We start from the raw sequence: 18197 nt of genomic DNA on the forward strand, positions 1-18197 counted from the left end.
TGTATGGAAAAAGTCACTAAAAACGCCATTTCGTTCTTATAAAAGCGCGGATGACCGCGATTGGTCCATATGTTGTAGTCTTTTGCCCCCTGAGTCGACTGGTTTTGGTCCGAAAAGGCTGCGATGCAGCGTTCAGCCCTTATTCCCAATCGAACACGGTTGAGTAAGCGGTCACGTGCTCATTTACAGCCTGTTTGGGCCCGTTTTTGTCACTCGAGTTGAACCTTTGAATCAGGGAGTCGTAAAAGGGATCAGGGAGTCCTTTATTCCCAATCGAACATGGTTAAAGAAGCGGTCACGTGCTCCTGCGTACACCAGTCACCTGGTCACCGTGCCTGCAGGGTACAACTTACTAGCCTGTTTGACCTTTTTTGGGTGCAGTCCTGTCACTCGAGTTGAACTCGAGTTGAACCTTGGTGTGAAAGTTGTCGCCTGCTGGCGTGGTGACCAGGTGATTTGGGCACCCAGGAGCACGTGACCGCTTGTTCAACCATGTTCGATTGGGAATAAGGGAGGAACGCTGCATCGCAGCCTTTTCGGACCAAAACCAGTCGACTCGGCGTCCAAAAGACTACAACATATGGGCCAATCGCGGTCATCCGTGCTTTTATAAGAACGAAATGGCGCTTTTAGTGACATTTTGCATACAAATCCCCATCTAGTAGGGCGCAGTCACCCAGTTTCGGTGGAAGTGCGCGAGTTCGATTGGGATTCAAGTAGGAAGGGAGCGTTTCAGCTTCCTCGGACCACGACCATTCGACTCAGCACCCCGAAGACTACAACTGGTGAAATTTTAATTTTTGCCTCCCTTTAAGCAGAATAAGCAGCATGTGCTACTGTAGCGGACATGGAAATCCAGGCGGTTGACCGGGGTCGGCGCCCTCAGCGCGTACGGAACGTCGCGTGCAGCGCACAATCGCGTTGATCCGATGCGACCAGCGCGCTGCGGCACATGAATGTAAATGCATGTGTGTACCGCTAAGTAGTAGTCGCTTACCCACGGCTGCAAGGCCAGCGCCCTAGGGCCGCTAGACGTGCGACCGGATTTCCATGTCAACGACAATACAGTAAACGCTGCCAAGGCAACCACTCAGATAAGGTGACCACCTGTCCTAGAAGACCACCGCATCCAGCACCAAGGGAAGCTATTTCCAGTCAAATGACCCCGGATATGGAGACCACCTGGCAACAGAGACCACGTTTTGAAGGTCCCTTGAGCGGTCGCCTTAGACAGGTTTCACTGTAGTAAAATCGCCGAGCCTCTACACGTGCCTACAAGCAAGGACTGTTACTATAAGAAGAAACATGAGCTTCGCTCTGAATGAGAACGGCGTGAAAAATAATATGACTGAGTTGCATGGTACATACATGTACGTACGGTCATGAACAGTGCTACTCGGGGAAAGCTGACTGTCGTGTGACTTAGGTTTGCGCCCTGCACCAGTGCACAGCCCAGTATTCCAGGACCGTAGCACGCATGCAAAGAAAATCAAGCATTGACTGTATGTGTGTGTGTGTGTGTGTGGGCACGCGCGTGCGTGGGTGTGTGTGTGTGTGTGTTGTGCCCGGTGTCTCGCAGCCGCACAAGACGGCGAAGGAATGGCGCAAGGTGTTCTTCATCACGTCGGGCGTATTCCTTACCGCCGCTCTTGTCTACACGGCGCTGACCTCCACCGAACGGCAGCGCTGGGCAGAGGGAGAGATTTTCAACGACGACGACGAAGACAACGATGACGAACGTGGCAATGGCGGTGCAGAATCAAGCCCTGCCTTGAACTAAGACGGCGGAGATATGGACAGGATGGCGGAAAAGCAGAACATCCGCTAGGAGAACTTGTGCCAGGGTATTGTATTTCCGTGACAATGCAGAATACTTGAAAGGTTTCTCAGTGCTTCAAACACACTTCTTTTTGTAGTGTGTCTTTATATTAACCCTAGGTCCACCCGTTTTATTTTTATTTTTATTCTTATTTTTCTAGGGAATCCCAACAGGCGTCATTGCCTTGCCCTAGGTCAATTCCTTAGTAGAAGAACATTGCAATAATTTAGTAAAGTGAAGGAGTAATGGAGTGATGTCATGGAGCTCTTCGAAGGTCAATGGAACATGGTGATTTTATCACAAGACCATCAATGTCACGCTGACATCGTGCACGCTTGCATACGCAGTGATGCCACTAAGGCACGATGACTTAACCGAGGTTACGATGACGTCATGCACGCTTGCATATGTGGTGACGTCACTGTGACATCACCAATGTTACACTGACGTCATGCACGCTTGTGTTTGTGGTGATGTCACGATGACATCATTGCAGTAGCCCTCGCATCACATGATTGAACACACGAAACATGCAGCTGGCTCCATATGATCTACATCACACAGCGGTAGACTTCAGAGTATAGATTCTTATACCTTTATAGTAAAGTTGTGAAATTGGACTTGATATTTCTGATCTCAAAATAAAATTTCTTGATCACATTGATAGACACATGCTAAACATTATTTTAATAGATCACTTCTATCTGCAACTAAATGTTGACTCGCCAGCACTATAATTGTACATGTATGTGAGTGTAGTAGAATTGTAGCAATGAATACCAGAAACGCTGCGTGCGGATGGATATACTTTTCACGTCACTTGTCAGAAGGAAGTGTGCGTATTGCTGAACGCAAAGTATACGATTTGTTTTGGCATCTTGAAATAATAATGATTCTTTTGCAGGCCACTTTCCTCCGGTCTTTTTGTCTTGTTCGGCATAAATCTTTGCAACTGCCGGATACAACGCATTAATTGTTATAATTTAGTGCTACCTAGGAGAGCAGTTTTACTCAGCAGATAATTGTACAGTTGATTTATACTTTAAATTGGCCTCTTTCAAATTAAGATGTTCACTTGGTTGATGGTTAACACTTGGTACACAGCTGCCCTGGGGGGGGGGGGGGGGGGGGGAGGGGGGGGGGGGGGGCACATGCTGTTCAATGTTCGATTTACTTTAGCAGGGCTGGCCTCGATGTCTTGAGAGTCACAGTCAATCCGATCAGCAAAGAGATAATCCAAGTCCATTTCCAAGTGCATTTGTGTTGGAAATCCACTGAGAGACAATTGCCCCATCGATGTTACCATGGAAACCATCCTGACAACAATAGTTGTGGGTGTACTTTACTCATCCGTACATTGCCTGGTATGTTGATGAGATCATCATGATGATGATGATGTCATCATGGTGACGCAATGACGTCGCCTGCCGCGTCACATCTTGTCTTCGTGTCTGAGCTGCGCGGTTTCCGCTTGTACAAGCAGGTCGCGCACCTTTTGCTCCCCGAACACTAGCTCGGCGATGGTGCGGCGGGTTCCCTCGGTGCGGGCCTTCTGCATGCGACACTCGTCAAACAGTGCTTCGGCCCGCTGCGCTTCCACCGGGTTCTGCACTGGTTTCTGTGATTAGAGAGACACGAGGGGTGTGTGCGTGTTGGTGTCACGTAGAAGCATACAAATTTTAATGCACAACATCAGCAATGCATGCATGAAACTGTTCACCACACATGTGGTGCAACATCTGACCCTCGCGACGGTGTCTACACGAATCAGCTTGATCCTCACTACAGTACCATACACAGGCTTACCGGGTGTTAGCGGCCGTCGTGAGTTCCCTTCGTGAACGGACACGATAATTTACTTTGTTTTACACGATACTACAAACATGCAAGGTACTGTAAAACGCAAAAAAGGAGAGGACAAAATGTTACAAGTTATGACTAACTGTCCACCAACGTAACCAGATCATATACAGTCAGCGAGTGTGACAAAATGGCACAAAACCGACAAGGGGTACTGAGTAGTAAGGCCGGTATGTCCAATAGTCTTTTTAGTTTCGTCGTCATTCAGTAACGTTCGGCATTTTATGTCGCCATGGGGCATAGTGCATGCTCTTCTTCGTTGCGCTTTCCTTCCCCTCTTGGACCTTTCCGAACCTGAGCCTTCCACGTTGGAAGGTTGTTGGTTTGCACCTTGGAGAAGTGTTGGAGCTAGGTGTCAGGTCGCTGAATGTCTCAGTACTCCTTGTCGGTTTTGTGCCATTTTGTCGCACTCGCTGACTGTATAAGATCTGGTTATGTTGGTGGACAGTTAGTCATAACTCGTAACATTTTGTCTTCTCCTTTTTTTACCAGAAATTGGCTCACCATCCGAGTTCAACTTTACTGTAAAACGGGTAATTTTAGCGCGGGTGAATTTTTCGCGATTTTAGCGAATTGGCCCTAATTCAGAAAACGCTAAAAATGCTACCCGCTAAAATCAGTGGTTCAACAGTAGGTGAAATCCACAACCCAGAATAATCCGAAGAGCAGCATCCATCACACGCTCTAGTGTCTTTATGGCAGCGGATGGGGGGGGGGGGGGGAGGGGGGCGTAGTCCCCGAAATATGCTATCATAATGAAATAAACCTCTCAACTGCCCATGTCTGTGTGTGTGTACATCATGCACATATTCAACATCTGCATAGTCAGTCTCTTTGACCCTAATTGGTCTCCTCAGCGGGGGATCAGAGTGACTTCCCAAACCAATAGCTGTGTCATTTTGAAAGCAGCAAAACATGTTCATGTATAGGCATGCAACACGCACACACACGCAAGCACGCATGCACGCACACACACCTTTGACCTTTGACGCCCATCGCCGGAGGCGATGATAGCAATGCTACGGCAGAAGCCATAGCAACTTGTGCTGGGATTGCACCATTCAACAGCTTGCAAGGCTGAAGAATTGACCATCACTATTCAGCCTGGTCTACACCATACAGCTATTTGAAGTGACTTTTTCTGGCCAGTGAATCCCTATTTTTGGTCTTTTTTTCTTTTTCTTGTAACCACACACACACACACACACACACACACACATACACACACACACACACACACACACACACACACACACACACACACTTACCATTTCGCATCTGGTGATTCTGTGAGGCCGGAACATACCCCTGTCGGGTGCTCGGATCACGGAAATGTGACGCGTGGCCAGTAGATGCCGATACAGAACAAGACTAGGCGACGGTGGTGCTGCAAAGGAATTGCCTCTGAATTGTTCTGCCGGTATGTGCTGCAGAGCACCTTCCATGTCCGACCTGCAGTGAGACAGAAGATTTCTAGTTATTAACAACATGATTCAATCTACCTCAAAAACAAAACTGTCAAACAGCAATAGGGTTTTAACCCTCACTAGTTTGAGGGAAAGAGACAAACGGGAAAAGTCTGAAGAAAAAATTGACCGTCACCACCAGGACTCGAACCAGGGACCCTCGTTTGTAGCTAGCGATGCTCTAACCACTGAGCTATGGTGTAGGGTTTTAACCCGCGAGAATAAAAAAAACTTCAAAAAAGATTTCAAAAAACCCGTCATGCACGACCAGGCGCACTTGAAATCACCCTGAGTACTGTAAAAGCAAAACAATTCGGTGGTGTTGTATTTTCGGTTACTTACTTCGGTGCCGACAATTTTTATCTAAAGTAAAAACGCACCGAGTACACTTACCTGGAAAACGGGTTGTTTGGCGTTAGCATACAGTATCCCCCAATAGCACTAAGCCAGCGGTCATGCATCAGCTCACTCACCATGCAAGGCAAAGGACGCCGTGATCTCTGTCCTCCCAGAAGCCACGGGCGCCGGACACCTTCTTGCGTCGCATGCCGTGGTTGAGCAGCGGGTTGTACAGCTGAAAGGCTATGGGGCTGTAGGCACGGCGACCGGCATCGGCGACCGCACGGCAACGATTCAAAGAGAACGCGGTCGGCATGTAATGCGTATCCATGGTGATGACGGTGTCGTGTGGGTTGCCTCCGGCAACAAGCACGCTCTGGAGATGTGTCAGCACGGAGCTTCGCCAATCACCGGCGTTGCTTACGCGCACCACGTAGTACCGGCTGAAGTCCTGGTGGTCGCGTAGCGCGTCGCGTACAACGTCCGTTGCCGCGGAAACGACAAACGCGTCCGTCGTCACGACGACCACGCTGAGCGACGCCAGGCGGTCCAGTCGCCAGTCGCGCGCCTCGTCGCTAAGCAACACAGTGCTGGTAAAGTACTGCATGGTGTGACGGAGGTGGTGCACGTCGCGGCGACTCGACATGGTCACGAGAAAGTGACAGGGTCGAGTCGTGATATTCACCGCGTTCCACTCTCCGCTAGCACTCGGGTTTGGAGTACCAGTCATCATACTGTCTGTGTCTACATCATCTCTATTCTCGCTCGCTGCAGATAGAGAGCGAGCTTCGAGTCGCCCTAGAGATCTCATAACTCGCACTCGCTCCACAGCATCCTCCTGCTGCTCAGGGTTGCCCCGGCGGCGGCGAAAAAACAGCTCGTACTGCATGCCGAACGGGCGAATGGTGCGCGCTAGGCCCTCGACGAAATCCCCGCGGGAATACAGGCCGTGCATTGCGGAGAGCGTGTGCGTTAACAGAAGGTCCACCTCTACCGTGTGTCGTTGCCCGGCACCACCACTGCCAGTGAGATCGGTGCCTTGGGCCAATGGTGGCGCACCACTGTTGTCTGCCTGTTCAAAGTAGTGCGTGGCGTTGAACGTTGCCCAGGAGACCAGCTCCGACCACTGCGCTGACAATGCCGCCTTGTTCATGCGCTCGTGCTGGGCCGTGTGTGCGCGTGCGCTCCTTGCTGTCTGCGGTGCTCGGTGCGATGATGACTGCCAGCTAGCTTGCGTCTGCGACGAGTGCAATGCGGAGGCCTCGTGTGTCGGTGACTCAGGCAACGCGGGCAGTCCATCGTCGTTCGTGATTGCTCCCAGGCCGGCACTGTCCATGCCAGCTGCTTCGTCTCTCACATCTGCGTCCATTTCGGCCAGGGCTCTCTTCCTTATGCCTACCTCCCTCTGTAGGGCAGCTATCTCCCTCTCCACTTCCTCCAGCAAGCTGGCATTGTCGTCACTAGCGGCGGTCGTTTCTCCAGTCGTCGTGCTGCTGGTGTTGCCGGATTGGCAGCCTCGCCTTGTCAGCAGGGTCATCTGCCAGTAGCCAAGCAGCGTCACGTTGAACAGGAGCACTAGTTTCAGCTTCAGCAGCCTCCTGGTGCTCGCGCGTGTCACAAGCATCTTCCTGCGTGATGGAGCGACGGAACCTCCTCTGCAACAGAAGCTAGCTTTCCCGTAGCTCTTCGCCTGCTCGTCTGAGGAACAACAACAGCCTTCTTCAGTTGTCTCATCCGATTGTGCCAGGAGAGGTTCCGACTGTGGCAGCAGTGGTGGTTCGTCCTGAGGAAGCAGTGGTAGCTCGTCCTGAGCAAGCAGTGAGACGGTTTGTGGCTGACTTGCCAGCATGTCGTTGCGGTGAGGCGTACATCCATGATGTTCATCACCGCTGCTGCGGCTTGCTGACACTTTCAGCATTCTCTGCCTATATCAGTATCACGCCGCTCGGCGCTTCCTCGCCCGCTAGCGCTATCAGTAAGATTGAAGTAATTATTTTTTCCCGTTATCAGCAGACGAACGGCTAAGGCCGTCGCTGCCTAGCTAGCTCTACTGCTCCAGCTCTGTACCAGCTTAGCTATTAGTATTACTACATGTAGTAGTATTACTAGCAGCAAGCAGAACCACTAGCACTACATTTTTCTGTAGTGAGCGCCAGTACTGCAGTGCAGGTCTGCTCGATCGCGTGGATAGTTCAACGAGTAGAATAGTGAATTTACCAAATATTATTTTATAAAAATTAATTACCTAAAGATATTATCTCGTCGCAAGCACCGCCGCGAAACTGTTCGTTTTAAAGGGGAAGTATACCCTAAAATCAAATTTTCACCAGTTGTAGTCTTCGGGGTGCTGAGTCGAATGGTCTTGGTCCGAGGAAGCTGAGACGCTCCCTTCCTACTTGAATCCCAATCGAACTCGCGCACTTCCACCGAAACTGGGTGACTGCGCCCTACTAGATGGGGATTTGTATGCAAAATGTCACTAAAAGCGCCATTTCGTTCTTATAAAAGCACGGATGACCGCGATTGGCCCATATGTTGTAGTCTTTTGGACGCTGAGTCGACTGGTTTTGGTCCGAAAAGGCTGCGATGCAGCGTTCCTCCTTTATTCCCAATCGAACATGGTTGAAGAAGCGGTCACGTGCTCCTGCGTACACCAGTCACCTGGTCACCGTGCCTGCAGGGTACAACTTACTAGCGTGTTTGACCTTTTTTGGGTGCAGTCCTGTCACTCGAGTTGAACTCGAGTTGAACCTTGGTGTGAAAGTTGTCGCCTGCTGGCGCGGTGACCAGGTGATTTGGGCACCCAGGAGCACGTGACCACTTGTTCAACCATGTTCGATTGGGAATAAAGGAGGAACGCCGCATCGCAGCCTTTTCGGACCAAAACCAGTCGACTCAGCATCCAAAAGACTACAACATATGGGCCAATCGCGGTCATCCGTGCTTTTATAAGAACGAAATGGCGCTTTTAGTGACATTTTGCATACAAATCCCCATCTAGTAGGGCGCAGTCACCCAGTTTCGGTGGAAGTGCGCGAGTTCGATTGGGATTCAAGTAGGAAGGGAGCGTCGCAGCTTCCTCGGACCAAGACCATTCGACTCAGCACCCAGAAGACTACAACTGGTGAAAATTTGATTTTAGGGTATACTTCCCCTTTAAGAAGCCCCCGATCTTCCCGCTAGAGTGCAACTACAAGTACAAAGTGCACACCAGCTGCATCTTTGTGTACAGTCATGGCATACACACACAATCTGCCTACATCATGTAGCTAGCACCTCTACAGTCAACTAGTATTAGTACTTTGCTAATAACGACTGCGGATATAACGACAATTCGCAATAACGACAGAATTTGCATGCCCAGCGCAAAGTCCCATCCCACTGTAATACAATCATAGTAAGGCCACACTGAAGAAGGTCTGTGGTTCGACTCACCCGACCGACCGTACATTTTTCAGCCCGACCGTAACTTTTTTTCGGCGGGCTGTCGTGTGACTGACGTAGATCTACGTGGACTGAACACGTCCACGTCTACGTTATTATTATTATTATTAGACACAATCTCATAGCATGTGACAAGCATAGCTAATGCAGGGACAGAATCCCCTGAGACAAGGGCGTTGAGCCAGCCACGGCAATAGTAAGCTAGGAAAACAAAGCAAATATGAATTAGAGCAGAAAATGAATGGAAAATTACAAAGAAAAACGATTAACGGAAGTGAGCACTATCAAAATTCGTGCATCACCCAGGTATTCGAGAATGTTCTTCGATGATAATTATTGCGTCTAGTTCAGTTGTGATAGTAGATCTTTAAACTGACCAATAGAAGAACAAGTTTTCAGACCGTATGGTAATGATAACCAATGAGAGTAGCCGGAAAACAAAGGGGACTTTAGATACTGGGCTGACTTAACAAGAGGCAGGATGAGCGCGTTACGGGTTGAGCTTGTCGAAAACCAATTGTACTTCATCATGTGTGAAGGGGTTTTATGAAGAAATATTTTATGAACCAGTGTACAGAGATGGTGCTTATGACGAACGGAGAGAGGAGAAGTGTGCGCAAGTCGATAAAGGGCATCCGAAGGAAAACATCGATCCTTGTTGTAAAGAATTTTAAGTATAAATCTATGGTGGACTTCTAATTGGTTCAGAGTTGTGTCAGAAAGGCCACACCAAGCGGTATCGCAATAGTCGAATATAGGGAGAATATAGCACTGATAAAATAATAGTTTACACTGGATGGGCAAATGAGTGCAATGTGGTTGTAGTACCCCTAATGCTGAACTGGTTCGCTTGCATACACAGTTGACATGTGCAGCCCAAGAGAGTTTGCAGTCAAACATCACACCGAGATGTTTGTGCTGAGTAACAACACGGATAGGCATAGTCGAGTCAGGGAAGTATAATGGTTGATCAGGAGGGGATGAAGAAATATACATGGCTTCTGTCTTGTCTAAATTGGGCTGGAGTTTCCACGTTTGCATCCACATGACAGTGCTGTTGATGCGATGCTGCATGGTAAGGAGTAATTGTGCAGGGGAGGAATCAGAACAGATAAGGCCAGTGTCATCCGCATACAAACTAACATCGGGGACAACTGAAGGTAGGTCATTAACGTAAAGCAAGAATAACAAAGGACCCAGAATGGAACCTTGGGGCACTCCAGACGTTACAGGGAGGGGATCAGACAAGAAATAAGACAAGCGAACAGCCTGAGAACGAGCAGACAGATACGAGGATATCCAACGCAATGCAGCATCCTCCACCCGGAAGGTGACCTCCAACTTGGCAAGTAAGCCACGATGCCAAACGGTGTCGAATGCCTTAGCCAAGTCGAAAAACACCATTCCCACATGCTCCCCACAGTTCCTCTTTGTCGCTATGTCTTGGACAAGTCGAGTCACCTGGTATTGAGTTGAGTCACCACGGCAGAATCCCGACTGAGCTGGTGAGAGAGCCGGAGCGATGTGCAGGTAGAGGGAATCGAATACAATACGCTCACAAAGTTTGGAAACTGTGCGCAGCAGAGAGATGGGGCGGTAGTTTGCCGGGCAAGCACGGGAGCCTTTATTCTTGTAAAGCGGTGTCACGATGGCGGATTTCCAATCCTGTGGGAATGTACCAGTTCGAAATGACATATTAAAAATAATGGCGAGAGGATAGGCTATTGATGGTGCAAGAGACTGCAGCACTTCATTCGGGATCCCATCTGAGCCGGGAGACTTTCCACATTTCAGGCGCTTCAGATATTTCCGAACTTGAAACGTAGTGACAGTGATTGTACGGAACGGAACAGATATGAAAGGCGACTGGGACAAAGGGGGAATACGCCACGAAGGATCATCAGGTAGCCCAAATGAGGTGAACTGAGTGTTCAGAACATCAGCTATGCTCTTGGGGGACGTGGCGACCGTACCGTCGGATGCTATCATCGTTTGGGGCATGACACGGCCGGAAGTGTGCCGCTGTGCTCGCACAAACTGAAAGAGTGTAGGTCGATTCGGTGACGTTAGCGATGCTTGGATGGAGCGTATATATTGACGATGTGCTTGCCGAGACAGGTGCTTTACAGCATTCCTTTGTCGGTTATAAGCTGCATGATTTACTGCTGTCGGATATTTTTTGTACACACTGTATAGATCACGCTTGCGTTTTACAGCAGACCTGAGCTCAGCAGTAACCCATGGTGGAGATTGCATGCGGGGTCGTGGAGATGTCACAGTGTGGGTGGCTCCGAATGAGGTGAGGTGACGACGGAAGGCGGACTGGAGCTCACAATCAAAGTGATGAAGTGCGTCATTAACATCAGTGTACGAGTTCAGAGAGGACCAGTTGTAGCCAGCTAAATCAGCGTTGATTAATTGCCAAAGGTGCGAAGGTACTTGTTTGAAGCGATACAGTGAAGAGGGAGGACCAGTGGAAGAGTTGGGGAAGTAGTTCGAAATAGGGGCGTAACATAAAGTGCAAACAATCTGTATATGGTCAGACATACCCAAGGGAGGTGCTTGATCAATTGAGCGCACGAGGCGTGGTCGGTTGGTGATCACCAAGTCCAGACACGAAACAGAGCCATTAGGCGAGGAATGAGTGGGGAAGTCAACCATCTGGTGGAGCCCAAGAGCAGAAAATACTGTGCTAAGGAGATCACCAGCCTTCGAGGTAGAATCGGTGGGACACCAGCTTGAGTTGTGGGCGTTGAAATCGCCAGTCACTAACAGATCATAAGAATCTAAACAGACTGACTGTAATGCCTCAACAAACATGTCACAAAAGTACGACAATTGCATTGTGCTCTGTGAGGGTGGTCGATACATGCAGCATAGTAAGATGGGATTCTGAGATTGAGTAGAGGGGGAGCCAAGTTCAAGCCACACAGACTCGCAGCCAGGGCGTTGAAGGTCGGCACGAGGGGAGACGTACGGAAAGGAGTCCGAACGGACAAGTACGGCAACACCCCCATACCCACGGCTACAATGCGCTGACCGATTGTCTTCCGGAGGTCGATCTCTGCGGATGCAGATATAGCCTGACAGTGAGAGCGGGTTCGAGGGACAGAGCCACGTCTCTGTTAGGCAGATTATGTCAGGCTTAGCACATTCGGCAATAACGCAGAGCTCAGACAACTTGTTGACAACAGAGCGACAATTCAGAGATACTAGGGTTAAATCACGCTGGGATTTAGGGAAAAAAGGGAACGCTGATGAATTTAGCGCTGGACATGCAATGTGTGCGGGTCGGCCAGAGGAGGGCTGAGCGGGGTAGAGCCGGTGGGCTAGTTTCGATCGTGGGGTGAATACAGGGGCGTTGGGATTTAGTCGTTGTTGCTGCATCGTTGTGTATGTTGGTTTGTTAGCATGACAGTTCAGGATTGATCATCACTGCCTCGCCGCGAAGTAGAAGACGACTTGTTACCTTGGGCATCAGCAAAGCGCCACTTTCGCACTGTGTGCTGGATGGTGGCCGGCCAGAATTTGGAGTCGAGAACTTTGTCCTCGTCCGATGCTGCCACGGTTACGCGAGCATGGCAAGTACCCAGGTACGTGTTTTCTGAAATCGAACAGTTCAGTACGTCAACTTGGCGGGCCTTGCACCACGCTGTTATTGACTCTGCCCTGCAACCCGGACTGACATTTCCAACGTACAGAACAAGCTTCTTTGTACGTTCAGGCCCTGTTAGCACACGCGGGTCGGCTGCCCGGGGCTGAGGTTTCACGTAGCGTGACGTAACCCTACGGCGTGTGACTTCCGACCACTCTGCACCTGCAGCACTCGACCCTGGGTTGGATTGCTCAGGTGGGTGTGGTCTGGTGCCATGCATTGACAAAACAGGCTGCGACAAATGGCTGGAGGTGGTGTGAGCGGGGGTCATATGGTGAGTACTAGAACCCGTACTACCCTGTGTGTACTGCATAGGACCAGAGGAAATATGGGTGCGTGCACGTGGGGGATTCAAGTCTCCTACGGCGGTGCTGTACAACTTCCCGCCGGACATTGCCAAATTTTGCTGTGCTTCCTGTACGAGAGGGTGTACACAGATTTCCGGTTGTTGGAGCCCCTGAACTTCCCGCCTGAGTTGTTGCACTTCTAATTCCAGACTCAGGATTTTGTCGGCTCTATCCTGTCTCAAGGAGACAATTTCCAGTGACATGCAGCTAATTGAGTCAGTAAGGCTTACAATTGCAAGTTGGAGCTCCGATGTGGGTAGCGAACTCTGCGCCAACACGCCCACTCCACGCTTCCTCAGCTCGCTCACCAGATCCGGCCGGGAGAGGCTCGAGGCTTTATCCACAGACATTTGCTCGCCGATCTTGATGAGCTCCTCATAGCCAACCAAAGCCAGGTCCATGCCTTCGTTTGTCGCCATTGGTACTGTTGGTCTCTTCTATTAGTTCTAAGCAATAATGGGGAGGGGTAGTTCTGTAGAGAGACGCACCTCGAGGCTAATCCTCGGAGCACAAAAATGTCAAACCGCACCCTACTTTCACTTTTAGTGACTACGTGCTGTGCAGCGTGAGTCTGCGGACGCAGGCGGCTCCTTTTGGACTTGACTTGTAGTTGTACTGCAGTGCAGTGCATGCAGTGAGTGGTACGACTGCTGCCTTGTGCTGGTAGTAGAGTCTACTCGATACGACCACCGGCAGACTGGCGAGATAGAGATTGCACTTTCCTCGTGTATAGGGCTTGAAAGTGATGACGTCAAAACGGCCAGGGAGTAGTAAGTTGACATCAGATTTCTATTTTTGGATCCACTAAGGTGTGACTTTGCTATTGCCTAAGTATGTGGGTGCATAGCAACCCACTCATGTCGCATGCAGGTGTGACTTTTATTTCGCCACCAGTTGTAACCCCGCCCCCAGTAGCCAAATCAGTCAGTTTCACTGGCTACATCACCATGCTGTGGGTAAGACCGCTTGAAATGTGCTTGGATCCATACAAAAACTGGATCCAAGTGGATCCAGTTTTTGAATTTTTGAAATTGTTGCTATGCTGTGACGTAGCACTTTCAAGCCCTATTGGGAACGATATTTCACCTGTACCGGTAAGTTGCTGCTCCATGTGTGCAAGCACAGGAAGCGTCGATGGAAAAAGCCCATGTATTCGTGCACGCCGACACCAAACTAGCAATACATGTACCGGTACATTGTACAACTTGTACTTCGATTGAGTTCGAAGTAGTTCCCCAACTTACTTTCAACTCGCATCGTTCTTCATTTGCTTGATGATTTGGACAGTCAGAGTCACCGCTTGAAGTTATTCTCTTCTCGTTCTAGAGCTACACAATGGTTCAAAGTATTAGCCAGTGATATCTTTATACAGTCGTCCCTCTCTAATCCGGCACCTTTTGCAACGGCATTTTCTGCTGGATAAACAAGGGTGCTGGATTATGAAATCCTGCCCTCCAACCCGGCCCACATGTTATCATACATGTTTATGTCGTACGTCAAAACGTAGGGATTTTCTGTGTCAAACCAAGTACTTTGTGGAATGCATGTCTATAACATACACTTATGAATATCCTATGAACTGGCATAGGATATTCCCAAGTGTATGTTGCATGTGTTGTGTATGTTACAATGGTCCCTGACAGTCTGCGATGTACACAACTGCTGGATTAGAAAATCAAATTATGTACAGTTTGAGTGATTTGTTGCAGAAAATCGCTGCTGGAGGCGGAATTCAAGTGCCGGATTAAAGCGTAGAAAATGAACTGAAAAAATCCGTTTTGCCAGAAAGTGTGCTGGTTTGCAAGGGTGCTGGATAAACAAGTGCCGGATTAGAGAGGGACGACTGTACAACATGTATGGCATAACACTGCGTAATAATGCCGATGTACTGGGTGTCTAAAGGCAGTACAGTGTATTTACATGTACTAAAAAATATATTTAAAAAAAAAATCCGCCCGCCCGCCCGTAAAAAAATGTCCATGTTAGTCGAACCACACACCTTCTTTAGTTTGGCCTAATGAGACTTCGAGTATCGACACTTTGCGAATAAGGATCAGGACACCTTTTTGATGCCCCGCCGAGTGTCGTTATAAGCGAAGTAAGTAAAAGTTAGTTAGTTGACTGTACTGACTCAGAGTACTAGTGACTACTGAGTCTGAGGCTCTACAAAGACTACAGTAGTCTACACTACAGACTCCACTAGACTGACAGTGCACTAGTGACACTGATATGACTGTCAGTGACAGTGTCAGTACAGCCAGTACGAGCGTACTAGTACAGTAGTAGTACTAGGCAGTAGTCTTTGTGGGCTAGAGAGTAGAGAACCAGCACTGTCTGTAGAGGTCTACCATGCATGGTTGAGTACAGTGAGATGGCGGCAAGGGATTTTTCTGGTCCTCTTTTTTTTTATCAACCTCATGAGCTCAATGCACTGCATGCGCGGCCGCCTGCCAACCGGCAAAATCAAGAAGCATCGCCTACTCGACGTTGGAGCGATCCCCGCTACAAGTAAACTGTTAAAGGGGAAGTATACCCTAAAATCAAATTTTCACCAGTTGTAGTCTTCGGGGTGCTGAGTCGAATGGTCTTGGTCCGAGGAAGCTGCGACGCTCCCTTCCTACTTGAATCCCAATCGAACTCGCGCACTTCCACCGAAACTGGGTGACTGCGCCCTACTAGATGGGGATTTGTATGCAAAATTTCACTAAAAGCGCCATTTCGTTCTTATAAAAGCACGGATGACCGCGATTGGCCCATATGTTGTAGTCTTTTGGACGCTGAGTCGACTGGTTTTGGTCCGAAAAGGCTGCGATGCAGCGTTCCTCCTTTATTCCCAATCGAACATGGTTGAAGAAGCAGTCACGTGGTCCTTGTTGCCCAAATCACCTGGTCACCGCGTCAGCAGGCGACAACTTTCACACCAAGGTTCAACTCGAGTGACAGGACTGCACCCAAAAAAGGTCAAACAGGCTAGTAAGTTGTACCCTGCAGGCACGGTGACCAGGTGACTGGTGTACGCAGGAGCACGTGACCGCTTGTTCAACCATGTTCGATTGGGAATAAAGGAGGAACACTGCATCGCAGCCTTTTCGGACCAAAACCAGTCGACTCAGCGTCCAAAAGACTACAACATATGGGCCAATCGCGGTCATCCGTGCTTTTATAAGAACGAAATGGCGCTTTTAGTGACATTTTGCATACAAATCCCCATCTAGTAGGGCGCAGTCACCCAGTTTCGGTGGAAGTGCGCGAGTTCGATTGGGATTCAAGTAGGAAGGGAGCGTCTCAGCTTCCTCGGACCAAGACCATTCGACTCAGCACCCCGAAGACTACAACTGGTGAAAATTTGATTTTAGGGTATACTTCCCCTTTAAGTAACTATTAATTTTTTTTAATATTTTAGTTAGTGCACCGGTAGGTCTTTACGGCTGCATGTAGACCAAGGCAAGGTAGACCAACCATGATCCTGTGCGAAGTGTCTGCAGGGCATGGGGGAACACCGAAAGTAATGTTACACCAGGTCAGCCTACTACAGGATCTAGAGCAGATACAAGCACACCGTTACTTTACTTGCCCGTATAATCATGATAATCATGATAATGCGGGTATGGCTGTGTGACCATCGACCAGAGGGCACAAGTCGATCTACGCCTCATTGAGCACAGAGAAGGAGCACTGGTACGAACATGCCGCTAAAAGCCTTATACTACTACATGTACTAGTACATGACTGTGCTGTACTGCTGTACTGCTAGTGCTACTCTCCAGGCCTGCAGAAACGGTGTCTTTGTAGCGATCGTCCAGCATTGATTCTGATTGATTTTTATTTCACGGATCCTCCAGAGGCAAATAGATGCCTATCGCAGGGAGTCTCCTAAGTCTTAGGAGACTCCTAAAGTAGGTATGGAAAATGAGAAAGTATGTTCGTAAGGGAGAAGAGGTAGAAGATACATTAGAATATAGAGTACAAAAGAAGTAAATTCAGTACTTCGGGTAGTACATTGCATGCTAATCATAATGAGAATTAGAAAAGCAGCATTGCGGACTACTATAACTGACATATACACAAACTATTGAAACTATCATAGATGTGGTTAGCCTAGACACAAAAGTCAGGAATACCTTTCAAAGAAAACATAGATTGCGAATGATACCGACGAACAGCAATACTAAATTTCGCTGTTGTAGAGAGTGAACGAATATCTTCAGGAAGTTTATTCCAGGCAACACTCAAAGAAAAAAGGGTCGATTTACGAAAGTAGGTGCCAGCTTTAGGAAGAATTATGGATGAAGGGTGACGACTGCTTTGGGAAGAGGGTAGCTGGAAGTGAGACAACAAAGAGGGGTATTGGGAGAATACATGGTGAAAATAGACAAGGCCAAGAATCTGCCGTCGCCATGCTAAAGATTCCCAAGAGGACAGAACATTGAGGTCTTCTTTGGAAGTCGTCCAGTCAGGCCGACGCTTGAGTTTACTATTTAAGTATGCTCTAGCAGCAGCAGCCTGCAGTTTATCAAGGGTTGTGGACATGGTGGCTGAAACGGAAAACATCCAAACGGGAACAGCATATTCAAGGAGGAGACGAACACAACATTTATACAAAAGATTCAAAGCAGGAAAAGGAAGGAAGTTGGACATGTGGTTTAAAAGAAAAACCCGACCACGAAATTTGCTTGTAATGTGTCGAATATGGGGGGGACAGATTGAGTGAAGGAGTGAGGATGATGCCCAGATGGCGGTGGGAAGAGGGCTGGGTCAGTAACGTACCGGCCATGGTGACGGTCCTGGGATCAGGTAGGTTTGATTTAGGTCTGCAAAAGGGGACATGGACACATTTGTTAGCATTGAAAACTGCTTCAACTTTATGGGACCAGCAAGGTCTACTTGCAGGGAGGCAGTGTGCGCGGCGGGTACGACAGTAGGCGGAGAAACGCAGACCATGTTGGAATCATCCGCAAACAGAGTCAGATCGCTGGATTGGGGAATGCTGGGAAGAGAGTTGATAGAAAGGTTGAATAATAGAGGGCCTAGGTGGGAGCCTTGTGGCACACCAGCGGTGAGCGACATATGGGTTGATAATGCAGTGCCGACCCGCACAGACATCGATCGGCCTTCCAGGAAGTCCATCAGCCACGCGAATGAGTCAGGTGCGCACCAACCGGACAGACATGAGGCTAGGATGCGATGGCTGGCAGCATGCATGATCGAAGGAAAAAATGACTCCCGGCCGGAAGTATAATACTGTGATTGTGGACATGGAAATCCGG

At 48.9% G+C, this 18197-nt stretch overlaps 2 protein-coding genes across 2 annotated transcripts in view; one reads left to right on the forward strand and one right to left on the reverse strand.

Annotated features, from left to right (window-relative positions):
• Positions 1-2885, forward strand: part of LOC135821357 (sialin-like) — a 26050-nt gene extending 23165 nt beyond the window's left edge. Inside the window, exon 15 of the mRNA XM_065334425.1 lies at positions 1580-2885. Within this exon, the coding sequence (XP_065190497.1) occupies positions 1580-1780 (201 nt within the window). The 3' untranslated portion in view covers positions 1781-2885. The remainder of the gene's footprint in view (positions 1-1579) is intronic.
• Positions 2886-2953: 68 nt separating this feature from the next.
• Positions 2954-7576, reverse strand: LOC135821356 (uncharacterized). Its single transcript, XM_065334423.1, has 3 exons — positions 5619-7576; positions 4948-5131; positions 2954-3437 (listed from the first exon to the last, which is right to left on the reverse strand). Exons 1-3 carry the CDS (start codon positions 7400-7402, stop codon positions 3252-3254), a joined length of 2154 nt encoding a protein of 717 aa, XP_065190495.1. The 5' UTR covers positions 7403-7576; the 3' UTR covers positions 2954-3251.
• Between the last annotated feature and the right edge of the window lie 10621 nt (positions 7577-18197).

Source organism: Sycon ciliatum, chromosome 7 (assembly GCF_964019385.1).
Source record: "Sycon ciliatum chromosome 7, ocSycCili1.1, whole genome shotgun sequence".
Lineage (NCBI taxonomy): Eukaryota > Metazoa > Porifera > Calcarea > Leucosolenida > Sycettidae > Sycon > Sycon ciliatum.

Coding starts and splice junctions, on each gene's coding strand:
- LOC135821356 (XM_065334423.1), bottom strand. CDS start 7,402: ATGCTGAAAGTGTCAGCAAGCCGCAGCAGCGGTGATGAACATCATGGA. Junction 5,132..5,618: donor GGCGTCCTTTGCCTTGCATG/GTGAGTGAGCTG, acceptor GTCTCACTGCAG/GTCGGACATGGAAGGTGCTC. Junction 3,438..4,947: donor GAATCACCAGATGCGAAATG/GTAAGTGTGTGT, acceptor CTCTAATCACAG/AAACCAGTGCAGAACCCGGT.